The 17902-nt window shown below is 35.7% G+C and overlaps 1 protein-coding gene across 1 annotated transcript in view; it reads right to left on the bottom strand.

Moving 5' to 3' along the window:
• Positions 1 to 8966: 8966 nt before the first annotated feature.
• Positions 8967 to 17902, bottom strand: part of LOC131146626 (serine/threonine-protein kinase ATM) — a 188686-nt gene continuing 179750 nt past the window's right edge. Inside the window, exons 69-79 of the mRNA XM_058096335.1 lie at positions 17757 to 17865; positions 17123 to 17212; positions 16372 to 16451; positions 16212 to 16290; positions 11245 to 11291; positions 11058 to 11157; positions 10070 to 10201; positions 9836 to 9970; positions 9686 to 9751; positions 9420 to 9563; positions 8967 to 9262 (exon numbers count right to left, since the gene is read on the bottom strand). Of these exons, the coding sequence (XP_057952318.1) occupies positions 9185 to 9262; positions 9420 to 9563; positions 9686 to 9751; positions 9836 to 9970; positions 10070 to 10201; positions 11058 to 11157; positions 11245 to 11291; positions 16212 to 16290; positions 16372 to 16451; positions 17123 to 17212; positions 17757 to 17865 (1060 nt within the window). The 3' untranslated portion in view covers positions 8967 to 9184. The remainder of the gene's footprint in view (positions 9263 to 9419; positions 9564 to 9685; positions 9752 to 9835; positions 9971 to 10069; positions 10202 to 11057; positions 11158 to 11244; positions 11292 to 16211; positions 16291 to 16371; positions 16452 to 17122; positions 17213 to 17756; positions 17866 to 17902) is intronic.

Here is a 17902-nt window from a genome sequence, read left to right as displayed (position 1 = left end):
AAGTCCTCTGAACACGTCAGGGAACTCGTGCACTGGTGCAATCGTCTCTGGCTTACGTTCTTCAGTCGACGTGTCTTTCCAAACGCCAGATACCCTGGCAACCCTCCAGGAGTAACCTCCTAGCTTGCAAAGCTGAAAGGATCCGAGGTGCAGAACACACACATGATCCTAGGAACTTAAATTCCTGCTGCCCTGGCAGTCTAAGTATTACCTCCCTCCTGCGGCAATCAATACTGGCATAACTAGCGGATAGCCAATCCATCCCTAGGATGATATCAAAGCCATACATATCAAACGCCACAAGGTCAACTGGTAGTACCCTTCCCTAAATTTCAACTGGCAAGTCACAGACTACCTTGCTACACCCGACTACTGATCCTGACGGCGTAGCCACTACTAGTTCATTATCTAACAGTTGAACCTCTAATCCACACAATTTAACAAATTCTCGGGAAATAAAAGAATTCATTGCCCCAGAATCAAATAATACGACATCTTTATGAGAAAACATGTAAATGATACCTGTGATTACATCATCAGCATTCTCTGCATCGCCAGGTGTCAGAGATCGCCAGGTATCAGAGAATACACCCTAGCCTGGGCTGTACCCCCTTGCTGACCACCATGCTATGCCTAAGTATTTCCTCTGTATGACTGTTGTGAGGTTCCACTATTTCTTGGCAGGCAACAATCTCTCGCCTAATGTCCCTACCTACCACACCGCATATAAGCCCCCGTAGTCAGCCAACACTGACCAGCGTGCTTCCTACCATAAAGAGAGCAACCATGGGAAGCTGCGGTGTTCTGAAACGTGCCACCACTATTCCTCTTCCAGTTACCTTGCCTCACCCCAGACGAAGAACTAGGAGGCGTTGGCCTCTTTTTCGGGACCTGAACCTCCACATCCTCCAACAGGCTCTCCTCTACCACAGTGGCTTTTTCGACCAGTGTAGCAAAGTCTTGCAATTCCAAGATCGTTGTCTGTCTACGGATCTCCTTTATTAGACCCCTCTGAAACTTCTAGGCCTTCCTCGTTTCATTCGGTATCATTAATAGAGCAAATCATGATAGCTCCTGGAATTTGGCAGCGTACTGCTGCACCGACAGCGACTTCTGAGACAGGTTCATAAATTCCTCCATCTTCGCGTTTCTAACAGTGGCCGAAAATTACCGTTCAAAGAATAGATCTCTGAAATGGGACCAAGTCATCACTACTGGTATTAGTCAGTGTTCCTCCATCTTCTTAACTGACACCCACCATCTCTCTGCCTCCGTTGACAACTTGAACGTTGCAAATGTTACTTTATGCTTCTCCATGCAGTTAAAAAAATCTAGGATTTTCTTGATCTCCTAGATCTAATTCTTAGCATGAACTGGAACTTCACTTCCTACAAACACCGAAGGCTTCAACCTAGTGAACTAATCAATAGAGCATCCCATCTCAGATGTGAGACAGTCCTGCCCCTTATTCGTTCACACCACCTTAGCCATAAGCTGCTGTGTGAAATCCTGTAATACACTCGTAGAGTTATTGCCAACCTCATGGCCAGCACCCTCACTACTACTTCCTCCTATGTTGGCAGTAATGTCCCTAGATTCCATCCTGAAAGGAAAAATGAAAATCCATTAGAAGGGTAAAATCCTAAATATCAGCTAATACTATTTTACTATAGACTCAGTCCCCTAAAATCATATTTTCAATATTGACGTACTCCATTAATTTAACATCATCATTCTAACTCAAATCTTGCCCTTCTGCTTGGAAACAACACCATCAATAGATTGCCATGATTTTCTGAACCCTTCGAATGATCCAGAAAAACATAGAAGTCTGCCAAGGGAATTCCGTCTCCAGGCATACAAAACAAAACCCAAGGTCTTATCCATGTCCTATACTCTGGTATATTCTAGACTACAGAACTAGGAAATTATTAATTTTGAACATATCCCTAACTAGGTAGCATGATTTAAATCACACTTCAGGCTGGTTAAGGGCTCTGATACCAACTATAACAACCCAACCCTTTATACGGACCCAGGTTGCCAACCTACATACATAATAACCTGTACCTGATAGATATACATGAACAACCCGCCCTAAACAGGGACATATGGGTGTAAATCATACAAAATTGGGATATAAATGTCGCGAAAAAATATAAATATCCATCGGGATTTATACTAGGTATATACTAGAGTCTACCAACTATATTCTTAAATTCTCAAACATCCAACTTAATACATAAATCAGTGTTTACAACCTCCAAAAAGATGCTTCTAACTAAGTTTATTACATAACCGAATACTTACACAACTAAACCAAAAACCACCCTCCTAGTCGCTCTAACAACTAGGACCAACGTCCTAAAGGACTTGAAAATAGAGGTTGTATAATACGGGGTGAGACACTTCTCAGTAAGGAAGAAAGTATTACAATCAGTGTGTGACCACATGTGAGTATTTCAATTTAAAACATATATTTATATATATAAAACAAAGGTTTTCAATACTGAAGTATAACACATATATCAATATAAACAATACCGTTTTTCCATATCAGCTTTTAAATCATGTATATGAATATAGAACGACCAACAGCTTGGTATCACAAATAATGCCTATTTTACCTCGTGGCACAGGTTGTGCACTGATATCTCTAACAATAACCTGTTAGTGCAGACACTGTCATGTATCTCATATATAGTTCGACTACCTCCTCTGGTCCATTATTCACGTGTGATTACAAACTCCTGCAAGCCGACCATCTCTGTACCCACATTGCTTAGCATGTGTGGTTGCACTGTACTCATTGGCAACTGAATCTGAGCCTCTTGGTATCGGGACTATAAACCCCTTTATGCTGAAGTATTTCAACTCCAGTTTGGTAGTATCTTTCAACTCCTTAGTCGGTAGTATCTTTCAATCCCTTAGGTGGTAGTATCTTTCAACTCCAAAAGTCATAAGGTGTGGTTCCACTTATCATGTATACAATTTATAACAAAACATGATAACCTGTGCAATTCCAGTATTTTCAAAAACTCATATATCCATATCTGGCTTAAATTGGCACACACCCTCTCAATTTACCCTTTTTGCATAATTAGTACGGTATATAACCGACACTTGTTTTTCAACTTTTTCTAGTATAACAATTTGGAACTCTGTTCCCATAATCCATATCAATAATATCAAATTTTCACAAGTTCATTTTCATCCACATGTTACACTAATTTAAAAATCCGTTATATAGTATATAATACAATAAACACCATTTAAATAAAAATAAGGGATTCAGGCATCTCATACATACATAATAATACAAATAAAGAAGTTTTGAAACATTTGGAGACCATACACCAAAATCCGTATTTTTACCAAAATCGTAAAATCATGAAACCTGACATTTCAACTCGGTGAAATTTAATAAAATAGCTGTCAAATCAATCATATGAATGTAAACTATCTTTTTAGCGATTTAGTTTTATGAAATAACTGTTGTAATTAATTTCCCCTTACCTTAAACTTGAAAACAAAACACGAACGACCCGATCGAAAACAACGAATCAGGGTCTCCAAAACCTAAAAACCGAAGAACAATACTTCAATATAATTTCCTATACTAACGATCTATCGAAACGAAACTGAATTTAGACCCTTATCTCGATTTTAGGGAAAATCCCAAAATTCCACAAACGAAGATTCGTTCCATAATAAACGTAGAGATTCTCCTCCTGACCCACGTAGTAACGACGGATTATGGATTCTGACAACAGATGGCGCAAAATCCGAGAGAGAGAGAGAGAGAGAGAGAGAGAGAGAGAGAGAGAGAGAGAGAATGAGAGTTTATTGAATAAAACCTAACTTAACCTTTAAGTAATCTAAATAAATATCTCCTCCAAAATATTTATATATAAATATCTCAAAATATCTCCTTTCAAAATATCTTCTCCAAAATATCTCTTCCAAAATATCTTTTTATTTATTTATTATTCATTATTTATTTATTATTCATTATTTATTTATTTATTTATTTTTTAAAATTTTTTTAGGTCGAGTTACTACAATCAACTCGAACTCGAACTCAAAGTTCCCAAATTCACATAAGTGATCATAGAAACTATTCGCAAGTATATGCGCACATGGGACTAATATGGATCTGAGCATCGAGACATCATGAGGGTTAGGTCGGCTTTCCCCCAAATTGTGGTACTTGTTGCTTAGATTGCTAAGTAGATTTTTTTTTTTTTAGTTCCGCTTCTTGCTCTAAAAATGAAGAAATACTCGTCGAAAATCGTCGGTTGGGTTGATCCGACCAAGAAGGGGATGGGAGTCTTTGGGTTGGTATGTCACTAGCATTCCTTTGCTTTGTAGCAGCAAAGGAATAAGCTATACAACTCCTGAGTGGATACCTTCATAGACCTAAAGGCAGACTGAGGGACTTCCTATTCCCGCCATTTCTGATCAAGGAATAGGATAAGGGAAGAGATCGGTAGTCCCTTACTTTATTCCTTGACATAAATCACCTCCTTTTTTGACTAACATGCTTTGGAAATGACGAGAACCCCTTTCTTCTTGGAAAAACCAAAGCGGAATACTGGGAAGAAGTACAGAGGACCTTGAGGTCCACTTCCACCTAGGCAGAATATAATCGCCTACTCACCTTTAAGAATCGGGATCCCCAAATACGAGAGCTGAGAAATCAATCTTTCTTGGATGCTATATGAAAATGTTAAAGGATCCTCATCTGTTAGCCTACTCTCTTATCTTAATTATAATACTATATAGTAATTAAAGGAGATAACTTAAATATAATACTATATAGTAAAGGAGATGCATTCCTACACTATTGAGACTTACGTATTAAGGAGGTTTTGCACACAAAGGAATGAAGTTCTTTCTTCACTGTTGATTCATTCAAAACCTCCTCAAAGATATATTAATTAGATAATTTTTCTAAATATGAATGACAATTTAACAAAAAAATAATAATTTAGCCAATCAATATATTTTCAAATTCTAAGTATTATAAATATGGAAATTTAAAATCTCATCTCTTCAAAAATTCTAGCAGCTTATAATATCCTAATATAATAGTGTCAATAGTCTCTCTTATGCTTATAATATTTTCTAATCACTTGTGAAGTGGGCATTTGACTCATGAAATTAAATGGATTAGGAATGAAATAAAATTAGTTAAAAAATATAAAAAATTAAATAGTAATTAAATCTGATTCTATTATATTTGTCAAAAACATAATCAGAATATTAGACAATAGCTAACTTTTTTAATTTATTTCAATTGTAATTAGTAAAAAGTAAATAAGGGTCTCTTTTATTGGTTGATAATACAGCAGCACAGTTTTTGATGACTACCTGAATTTTCTCTGCAGAGGCATTTCTTCGTCCCCAAGGCATAGGCTGTCCTCTATCACACTGCTGAATTTCGGTGCCACAACGGCTATAGTATATTCCATTCTCTCTCTCTCTCTCTGTGCGTTGGTGAATGGCTGAAGCCAATAAATAATTAATTTGTGAAGTCCATTGCGCACATCACGCCACAAAAATTATATAATTTTATTCATAATCATCTCTTAATTAATTGTATCAGTGTCCTTTATGAGATATAATATACTAAATAACAACATCCTTGTCAATAGGATAATAGATGAGTCCTAGCTGCAGAATTCTGGCTGCCCAAATGCATTTGGATTTATCCCCATATGACATCTCATCATTTCCATGCCAGGGCTTTGCACAGTATGTGCTGAGCTAAGCCAATTTTTTTAATGGAAAATATATCAAAGATCATGTTTGTAGCATCCAATTAGAAAGTTAAATATAAATAAAATATAATTTAAAATTATATTATGTTTATTATAAATTTGTGCAAATTTAAATTCCAATCTCGAAATTTATACTCAATGAAAAAGAAAGAAAGAAGGAAAAAGAGTTAATATTTTTGACCAATTTTTTTAATGCTTCAAAATGCATTTCTTCTTTTGATGGGTTATCCTTTGCAAGTGTATAGTCTTGAAGATATACTCTTATCTTTTTACAACAATGGAGTCTTGATAATGTTGTGTAAGATATCTCCTGTAAAACATAGCCTTTTTCTTTGAGTGAAATTAGGATGAGTTCTTTCTTCTTTTCTAAATATAACTTAAAAAGTATTGTTACAATGCCTTAGAGGAGGGTTCGGAATGGTAAGCAATAATAATATTACAAGTTCGATGGAGTCATCACTAACCTGTTTTTTTCTTAGGTACGATTAGTTCACCTAATTACTACTTGTTGATTGGTTTTTATACTAATTTTAGGTTAAGGAACTAGTAGTCTCAGTATACTTTTATTAGAGTTGAGATTAAGAGTTTAGTTATGCGAGGAGAAGATACTAGCACCCCCTACACACCCATTCTATGAACCATACCTTATTAATTATGAATTATCCCAAAATTGAATATAATGGTATTTAATTAACTCCTTTAAAATAAATAAAAAATAAATAAGTAAATAAAAATCTAAAGGAAAAATGAAAAATAAAGTGTGATTTAAGAATGTCTAATAAGACCTCCAAAAGAGGAAATCTTGTTAGATAAACCCCCCTCGAAACAAATATAAGTGAGGTCTAAAATATCTCGTTACCCTTTATTTAATAATTGGAACGCACACACACAAAAATAGAATATATATGGATAATAATAAAAAAAAAAAAAAACATCAAATTTGAGCAAAAATAGCCTTTAAAATATTCTCAAACTTTTTCTGAAAATTTTCTAACATTTTTCTAAAATTTTATAAGATTTTTAAAGACTTTTCTTCAATTTTTGGTATTTTTATTTTTTCATTTTTTTGTCATCCAAGTCTACTCATTGTTCTGATTTTAAAATATTTTTTCCCTAATTTTTTTTTTTACTATTTTTCTATTTTTTTAAAAATAAAAATTTAATTAATAATTTTAAAATAAAATAAATAAACTGGGGGTTCAAAAATTAGACCGGTTCAAATAGTTTGAATGGGGTGGAGACACATGACTATACTTTATTTTATTTTTTTGAATTTACTGTAGGGTGACGTCAATATGATGTCACCCGTCACGTGGCAATTTATCTATATTCATTTTTTCTTTTTAAAAATTTAATGCAGTAGGGTGACATTTGCATAATATCATCCGTCATATGGTAACATCTGGTTTGTTTTAAAAATTTGACGCGAATTACTGACATAATAATAATCCGATCGTGCAAAGAAAGCACAAATTGGACGATTAGGATTGCGTCACGTCTGCCTCCTTTCTCCTTTTCTCTCCTTTCTCTCCATTTCTCTTTATGTTCTTTCTCTCATTTCTCTAGTCTTTCTCTCTCTTTCTCCCTGCGAATCTTGTTTTCTTTCCCTCTCCCGGCAGACCCATCTACGTTTCTCTTTTCTCACTTTTTTTTTTTTCATTCTGTCTCTTTTCTTTCTCGCAGATCTTCATATTTTTTCCCATATATATATATATATATATATATATATTTTGTTGCATATATGGATAAGAAGAGAGCTTTGGATTTTTCAAAATTCATATTACCAATTTCAAAGATAAGTCCCCGTCCTTTTATTTATTTCTAGAATTTTTTCTAAAATTTTCCTAGGAATTCCTGTGAACCAAACAAGAATTAGGATCTATTTAACCTGAGATCTAACCTAGGTAAGATTCTAACTTGGTAGGTTAGTTTAGATTGGGTTAGCTGGTTTAAGCTTGATGGGCTGTGTATATTTGGACTAATGGACTTGGATTAAATGGGCTTTGCATGTTTAGTTTAATGGGATTGGATTAAATGAGTTCAGACTTGGATTAAATGGGCTGAACTATCTCAGGCTCAATTGGGTTTTGGGTTTAATTCAACGAGATTGGGCTGAGCTGTCACATACCCAATTGGGCTTTGGGTAAAATTGAATGGAATTGGGCTGAGTTGTCACAGGTGAATAGTCGATCATGTCCAAATTGGATCTAGGGCTTGGGTCTTTCAGATAAATTGATTGGATCAGATCTCGAGTAGTTAACTTGCGTTCGAGTATACGGGTTCAAATCTAAATATGGGTATTCGAGTCTGAGTGTACAAATCCAAATCTTGAATCCGAATTTACATTCAAACCTCATAGCCTTTATTTGAATTCCACCTTTTCTTAATCTTTACCAAATTCTCCTAAATTCACAACTCTCAAACTCTCAATTTTCAGTCACCACTCAATTGCATCTATCCGTCTAAATTCATCAAATATAAATAAGTGATTACAATTCTTCATATGCATCATAGTTTCAAAACCCATAGTCTAAAGGAAAAAGACTGGGTATTTACGGATGCACCCAAATATATAGGACTATGCACTTGACATGAAAAATAATCGTTGAAAGATACTTATATATAAAAAAATAATGTATCTTATGAATTGATTTTTGGTCAAGCAAATTAACATACTTTTAAAAGCCACAGATTCAATGATCACAATAAAATCAAAAGGTGACTGCTTTTTTGTTTAAACCATAGGGAAAGGTTTATGTATCTTTTCCTTTTTTAAAAATAAGACAATACTTTAAAAAATAATTTCAATTAACATTAGATAAATCTACATTTAAATCTTTTTATCTTTAAATAGGTCAAGATTTGGACCTAAAAAACTCAATTTCATTGAAAAAATAAAGTTTATCATGAATTAATGAATATTATGTGTCAATAACTACCGATTTTCATAATTTTTAATTATGTTTAAACATATATATATATTTTTTTAAATCTTAACATAAAAAGAAAGTATTTCTCTTCTCATTGTTTCTGTTTTTCCTTTTTCAAACAAAGTCTTTCGTTCAAAGGGAACTTTCCAAAAAAGCATGTGTAGAGGTAGGTAACCCTAGTCTGGAAGAGAGTTTAGAAATAGTTTTCGAACTCCGTTGTAATTAACATGGCCCAAGCACAAAGATTGAAGTAGGAGAATAAATGCAATTACAGATGAATGCTAATTGAGCGAGGGCTTCCCTCTTTATATGGGCCTGTATACATAAAAGAGCACCAATATATACAGGGAGATAACAACTACACCCAATACATAGCCTCAGTTAATCTACATAAGAGCGAAAATGCAAAACAAAAATCCGCCTATACAACATGAATTGGGTGCCAAAGGAGCTGGGACAGGAGCAATTGTATCACAACCAAGCTCCCCATCCAGGAAACATTTGACACAACCGGTCCGGATCAATTGCATCTTGTATGAGCTGTTGAACCTACATCAATTAAAAATAATATGAGATTCTGATTACAAGCCACTGGTGGTGTGAATTTACACAGCTTCTAAGTTTATAAAATAAATGATTAGATGTTCATTTGGGTGCCACTGAACCATATGATCTTGCTTCCAGTGGATTAATGCTGGAGAAATACCTGTCCATGAACACTTCTCATTTCCCCCTCTTCATATCCGTCTAATTTTTGCTTAACGCGCATCAGTGCACGTGTAGCATCCTTGTTACCTTCATATTCATCTTGTGAGTCTTCTAAGCTCGTCTCAAAGTCCTCGTCTATTTCCTATTTAAAGAGAGAAAAAAAGGTGATCATTTTTTATCCTTCATCCTGAGAGGCAGTAGTTTCCACTAGTCACAAAACTATGTATGAATAGGACCAAGGAATTGGGGAAGTAATTCAAAAACCTTTTGACGCTGCAATGCCTTCAGAGGGGATAGAGCCCACTTATACAATGGATCATGGATGAAAACCTGCAGAAAACATTCACCTCCCATCAGAAAATTGAAAGCTTTGACTTTTGGGTTATGTCAAGGAGAATTGTTCAATAATCTTACTTCAACAATGGTTAACAGTGCTTCTTTATTCATTCGCATAACATAGAGAGTTTCCTCGCAGCATCTTCTGAAAACTCCTTCCATTCCGGTAACTCCCATACCATCTATGATGTCTCTTGTCAGCCTAAATGGAACCTGACTCAAGGAAGATGGGAGAACCATATTACAAGATTAATCAATTACCAGACGAAAAATTAGGATGTCAGAAAAAGAGAAAGATTAAAATAGAGAAACCCGTTCTGGTGTTTTGAGCATTAGGCCTTGTTCAAAGGCAACACCAAGATCTATATGAACAACTTCTGCAGTTGCTTGATCAATCAGGATGTTCATAGAATGCCGATCTCCAAGCCCGACAATGTAACCCACCTGAACTTGAAGCAAATGCATCAGTACCCTCATGAAATTGCACAAGTGGCATTCCAACTTACTATTTTTCAGTAAAGGTTTACATTTATGAACTAGTTTTAAACCAAAAATGGCTCCACAGCTGATGGTGCCTATATAAAGCTTGAAATTTTAATATCATGATATATCTAAAGTAAAATTACATAGAAAATTAGCTAGAGAAACACGCTAAGCATGGAAGGCAAATCTAAATCTCCAATGAAAATAATGGAGAACCAGGCTATTTTTCTGTTCATTCAATATGTGGAGGATATGGTTCACCAATGCCTCTTTCTTAAAAAAATTGGACACACTGAAACTGCAACAGAGTTGCTAGTTCAGGATGAACATATTATTGTATTTATCTATTCACTTAATTTTCATGACAATAAGTCAATGCATATTTTCTATCATGCCCTTTTTTCTTGTGCGAACTGGACAAACCAGGTTTATTTATCCATATTGGTCAAACTGGGAGTGAAATTAATTTTAGATTTGGAGAAAACCTACATTGTCAAAAAAGATTTTGGACAAAAAACTTTTACCTAAACTCAAGTCAGATATTTCAGACATATTGATTAAAATCCTGTCAATAGCAGACAAAAATACCCTAATAATTATCAAACAAAATATTTGCAGGTTCCATTCAGAAAAATATTAGTTTTCAGAAGTTGCGAAATGCTGTGGGAACTGGAATCAAAGCTCCATAGCTGATGAAAACAGATGGAAAATCAGATCTTTTGCAAAAGCCAATGCAGGCTAGAATTCCATGCTAGGAAGGGAAACAAATTTACGGCCAAAGAAATATTTAGGTCAATAGTACATAAAATTCACTGACCATTGAACTAGCTGCCACACTTCTTGTGTAGGCAAGTCTCTTCTCGAACCAATTAGCTGGCATTAAAAATCTTTCCAAGAAAAAGTAATGCATGACAGGTCTGCATGAGATGTCAATCAAGTTGAAGACATTCCGTACGAATTAAGATTAAACTTCGTCTAGAATGAAGTTTCTATGAGAAAAAAACCTGAAGTTCTCACAGACTTCTTCAAATGCCTTGCGCTTGTCTTTCGCCTATGAGAAAAAAAAAAAAAAAAAAAAAAGCACAATAGTTACACCACAGAAGGAAGAAAAATGATGTTAACAATCTGTAGTTTAGCTCAGGATCAATTTTGTAACTTTCAGGAACTGAAACATTTCTCCCTAACAGTAAAAATCTAAGGAGTTGTTTAGTTGTGGAGAAACATTTTCATTTCTCCCTAAGGGGGTGTTTGGTTTGCAGCATCTTTAAACATTCCTAGGAATGTGATACCTATGGCATCTTATTCCCAAGTTTGTTTGGGCATGGGAATTCTTTGCAGCAGGCATCTTCACATTCTTGGGAACGAAAGATTCCCACAAAACATGGAGATCTCATTCTCATCGTCCCCCATGGGTAAGTTCACGGAATCCCATTCGCATGGGAACCCTTATCTTTTGGCCAAATTGCCCTTGTGGCATGTTGGACAGTAATGCCCCTATATTCTAGTATTATTACAATCTATTATTATATTTAAATAAAAAATTATTAATAAAATGAAAGTAATATTATTATTAAGTTATAATAATATAATTTATTTATTAATATTTATACACCATATTACCTCAATTATTTCGGTTAATTGGATTATTTAAGTGTTGATTTTTTTTTAATATATTCTTGTTGATGTTTTTTATGACATACATTTAATATTCTTAGTAAATTTTTTTATGAAAATATAGTCATTATTCATATATTGGGTATATACATGTCAAGGGTATAATAGTCATCTTCTTGACATGCTTGCTAGAATTCCCATGTTGAACGAAATTTGACATGGGAATCTTACACTGCAAACCGAACAAACTATATTCCCTTGAGGCAAGCATACCATTCCTAGGAATGAGATTCCCAAAGATGTCATTCTACGGGACCATTTTTGATGCTATGAGCTAGATGCCCCCTAAAGGTAAAAACTACGGACCTATAGTTGCAAAAATGCCATCTTCTTTTCAATTTGTCCACCATTTTATGTAGAACTTGGAAGTTGGGAAAAAAAGAGATGTTTTCCAACTTTCTTTTACAAATGTTGGAAAGCTAGAAAACAAGATGGAATTTTAGAAATTATTGGAACATGGTTACTTGGAGCATGGTTTGTTTTGGGTTGTTGTAAGGGTATGAGAATGGGATATGCTAGATTACCACTTTACTTAAAAGCTTAAGTTATTAGGTTGTGGACCAACAATGTATATCAAGACTTAACACTTCCCCACATGTGCAGCCTGACAGCACATGTAGAGATAAACACACAATAAATAACACCCATGATAGGGAACACAATAATATTTTTCAAATACAAACAATAAATGCAGACAACAAGACTAGAACCCAAGACCTCTTGGTAACTAGCTTTAATACCAGAGTTAGTCATATAAGTACTGAATTGGGTACTAAAGTACTCCTTAGCATTATCACTACAAAGTATCCTGATTAGCATATCAAATTGAGTTTTTATTTGGGAACAAAAAGCACAAAAGATATCAACCAACTCGGAACGATCTTTCATTGAATATAACCAAGTCATACTAGAGTAGTCATCAACAAATGTAACAAAGTACCGAAACCCCAACTTTGATGTCACACAACTAGGACCCTAAATATTAGAATGGACAAGCATGAAAGAAAATAACCACCCATTTTTTGACCCTGGGAGCAAAGGGAAAACGATGATGCTTTCCCATTTGAAAGGACTCACACTCAAGATTAGACACAAAACTCTTGTTACGGACGAATGACCAAGGCGACAATGGATTTGAAGTGGTGTAGCAGCGACTGTGCAGGCAATGGGCGGAGAAGGTGACTCAAAATAGTAAAGTCCACAAGCTTCATGTCTTGTGCCAATTGTCTTTCCCGTCTTTAGATCCTGAATAACTACAGAATCAGGAAGGACTATAACAGAACAATTTAGCGATTTCGTAAACTTACTAACTCACATAAGATTGAAAGGAGATTTAGGAATCTATAAAGAAGAAGAAAGAGAGATTGAAGGAGTGGACCCATCAGCAAGGGTAACTTGAGGGAGATTTTTAGGATATTGGTGATCACTGATCAGAAAAGAAGATGGTTGCACCTGTTACAGGGTCAATGGCTGCAAAATCGATAGTCCAAGGACTAGTAGGTAGGAAGGATATTAGATGACATGTAGACTGTAGGACTATCTTTTTGGGCAAAAGAAGCAATGTGATAAGATACTTGTTGAGACAATTGATATTGTAGATACCTTGAATACTCCTCTGATATAGTCACAGTACATGGTCCACTCAAACAAGTGACTAATGAAGGAATCATACTTTTGGAATTTGCAAAAGCCATCCCAACATTCATAAACTCAGACAAATGATCATAAGATTAATTGCTGGAACAATTGTAACAACAACGAACAAGGTGATCCACCATGAACAAGCCACAAGTAAATCAGTACAAGGTTGCCATAGCACCAAGAAACTCATATGCAGCCCCAAGAAAGCAACACTCAATATTGGAACAATTGGAGAGGTGAACCATCGAAACTACCATGAACAAATCACCAACAACTTCAGATGCAGCCCCAAAAAAGCAACACTGCCACAGCCTCACATAAAAAATAAATAAATAAATAAAAAAGAAAAAGTTTATGAGCACTGCCACTGCCCCAAGAAGGTCACCAATGACCGTTACTAACACCGAACAACAACTAATGAATTACCATGAGTGCATTGTCGCAACAAAGATTGGATCTTGGAGCGAAAACAGATGCCCAACAGCTTGATATTTTGGTATATGGAAGGAATTAGTACAGTGAATCAAAAAGCACAGCAAATCCCACTGTTTCAGACCCAATAAACTCAATAACAATTGATAAACAGCCTCACGAAGCATCAAATCATTGCTTGGGTGCCACACTGCGACGGATGAGGTGAACAACTCACCGACAGAGATAGCACTACCACAGCCTTACAACTGAACATATGAATGCTGCCACAAGTCCAAAAAACTCACAAAGAAGCCTTCACAAGCCTTGAACAGGCATTAATGGAATGCCACGAGTGCATAGTCAGAAAAGGTTGAATTTGATGCAGATTAGGATGGACCTGTTGATGATCAAAGGTCTACTACCAATACTGTACATTTATGGGATGTTATCTTGTTACCTGGCGTAGCAAGAAACAAACTACTGTAGCACGATCTAGTGCTGAAAAAAAATATCGAGCTGTTTCATACTGAGCTTGACAAGAGGATTGAGAGCTTTCCTTTGATGATCCTTCAAATTATAGCATATGCTGCATTCATGGATTGTGTTAAGGCCTGATATATATTGTCGGCCCATAACCTAACAGCTTATGCTTTTACGTAAAGTAGTATTTAACATAGTATTAGAGCCAGGTTACCAGGAGTTCCTCAGTTCTAGTCTTGTTGCCCACGTTTATTGTTTGTTTGTTAAGAATTATCTTATTCCCTCTAATGGGTACCACGCATCATTTGTTTCTCTCCATGCGCTGTCAGGTTGCACGTGCAGGGGTGTTTTAAAGCTTGATATACATTGTTCGCCCACAGCCTAATAGCTTAAGCTTTTAGGTAGTGGTATTATAACATACAGTGATTCGCCGGCAAAAATCTGCTCACAAATAGGTTGAAAAACAGGTTTCAACCTGAACAAAAACTTGGCAACCCAGAACTCTACTCGTTGCCTCTTAATCATCCAAAGACACATCTAACTAGTAGGTAGATCCTCCAGCATAACCTTCAAACTACTATGATACTAATGGACCTTCTCAATTAAATTTGAGAAACTTCTTGTACAGGTAAAAAGATGGGTTCAATTTTCACGAAACTTTCATGAAGATCATCCCATAGGGCTTTGGTAGTTCTACAAAATACTGTGTCTGCAACAATTTTGTCTCTCCATGCTATTCTAAAAGCACACAGGCAATGCATCATTCTCTTTCATCTAATCTTCATAATCCTTGATGTTTGGAGATGCTGCAGATACTAGGACTTCCTTTTCACGTTAATATACACTTGTACTGGTTGTGACCAGAACAAGAAATTGGAGGATCCAACCAATTTGATGGCCATGATTTGCACATTAACAGAATCAATATAAACTCTCTTTGTAGAAGCTATGAGAACTACCCAATAACACACCGCTAACCAGCACACAACAGTACCAGTCAATTAAAACAACAGAGGACCTGCAGCAGCATAAACTAGCAACCTGGGATGAACTGAAGGCAGAATGGAAGCACTGCAGAATGCAAGAAGCAGCCAAGACTACAGAATAGCAGTTGTATAAAAGGAGATGCAACCTCTGTTATTTCTTCTTAAAAAGAAATTAAATGAAAAAGGGTATCCTCGGGCCACAAGGCTCCCCAGTTTGCAGTGGTAGGGGGAGGTTTGTCACAGTGTGCGCAGCCTTACCTCTACTCTCATGCAGAGAGGCTGTTTCATTGGACTCTCAAATGTTTAATTAAAAAAATACAGCAATTCAGGTTAGAGAAGAAGGAGAGGAAAGAAGAAAAACAAAATCATCCTATTTATATTTTAAATTTAAAAGATATGGAGGATAAAAATATGCCGTACATACCACCTAATTACTAAAGTAGTATATTCCCTTCAAACAATATATATATATAAGGCTACACAAGGAGGGGTAGCCCATCCCGATCCCCTTCCTGCACCCTCCCAAGCTTTGAACCTGGGAACTCCAATATGCAAGTCTTAAGCCCTAGCCATTGGATGTCTCTAGGGGATTATATCTGGGGCGGACTCGGTGGCTGCTCTGTAGACCTAGGCAATATTTTCTATCATTTGTAATTCAAGGGTAGCCAAGCATTCTGGGAATTATTGAAAAAAGTACCAAATGCCAATGTCAACAAATAAAATTATGTTTTAATCCAATAGCATCATTAAAAATAATAGAAGCACATTGCACTTGCATTTGTCATATGTTCCCGGCATTTGAGAAATGACCAGTCTTCTTTTCCATAACGTCCGTGGGCACCTCCATTCCTCATGCTGAAAGTTGAAGAAAGGAGACAGTTAAATTGTTTCACAGAACAAAAAGCATAGTTGTGAGATAGCACCCACTAAACTGACCTTCCTATAAGATATTCACCAAGGGGAAGAGTGCCATCAACCCATTCAAGGACACCGGCACTTGGCGTAAAAGGAACAACCTGTGTTATAAAACAAACGTATCAAAATTTCATAAGAATCATTTTTGTTAAAGACAATCATTTCAAAACATTTGCAGTTATGGGGTAAAATTAAAAATTAATAACTGGAAATTGTTGCAGGGATTTAGTTCTATAGTCAATTAAGAGTTTTGAAAGTCCAACAAGAAACAAGAAACAAGAAACAAGGATCTTCCAACCATATGTGTCATAAACATGCCAAAACATAGGGTAAGGCAGAAGATTTAAAATATGAACAATGCATGGGATAACAAGAACAGTTGGATTCTCTCCTCCTTCCTTCCCGCTTCCTCTCTGCCCCAAAAAGAAAGGGAACAATGAAGTTACATTCTTGTGTTGTGGGCAAAAGAACTTTCCAGAATTCAATCCATAAAAATGAGCATTTTATTGGTTATTGACCAAGCTCCTTCGAGCTAAGTTACAAACACAAGACAGTAGGTAGAATGCAAACCATAATGGGAAGTTAGGATGTTGATATAAAATGCAAATGGCTGCTACTCAAAGCTGATGATAGTGGCAAAAGGGAAATCTATATTCTACCAAGTAATAACATTGATAATATATATTCTTGGTAAAATAGAAAACCAAAAACTATTGAGTTTTGCAGTTCATACTATATGTAGTTCTTTCTTTCAATCAAAATGAGAAGATACCTTGTAGGTACGTATTCCTAATCTCCTTTTCCATGTATCTCGATGGTTTTGTAAGAATGTATTAACTAAACCAAAAAATTGTTCCATGACCTGCATAGCATTCAATCATAAGTGTAAATGACAAGAAAGTTCCTAGTAATAGTAGAAGAAATATTCCATATGAACTTATATATTGAGGAATCTCCAAGCATCCTCCACAGGGGAGAATCTTGAGGAGTGCCTTCCTTGTAATGCATGAAAGAAGTAAGCCAAAGAGAACTATTAGGGCATAAAACATCATTCCTTGTGTCAGTCCAGCTCAGTGGGGTCCTGATAGAATGACTGGATGCAGTCCCAATTCCAGCAATTGCATGAAGTAACCAGTCTTAAAGAGTTAAATGACTTTAACTGTGCACTTTTTCCTCATACATGACGTGATATAAACAGGATAAAGTGAAATCGAAGATTCATCATTAAAAAATAAAAAATATAGTCGGAAAATACAGAAATATAAGTTGCAAAAGGTGGAAATTTGGCACTGCCAATTGGCATGCCGTGGATTGGGACTTCACTATCATGCAAAATTTTACATTGTCCTGGAACTTTACATGGAAACACCACGACAAAATATTATAAAAAAAGTTTTGGACCATACAGCATCTTGTCTTAGGTCATCGTTCCCAGATTTTGCTAGTTGCCGATACTTGTGGCCATCAGAACCTTGGCATTCAACCACTTTAGGAGCATTTATGCCATTCATTACCCTGTTCACCTCAAAAAATGCAAAAGTTGGTCGAGAAA

This window comes from Malania oleifera, chromosome 13 (assembly GCF_029873635.1).
Source record: "Malania oleifera isolate guangnan ecotype guangnan chromosome 13, ASM2987363v1, whole genome shotgun sequence".
Lineage (NCBI taxonomy): Eukaryota > Viridiplantae > Streptophyta > Magnoliopsida > Santalales > Ximeniaceae > Malania > Malania oleifera.
This window is presented reverse-complemented; position numbering and strand designations above follow the sequence as displayed.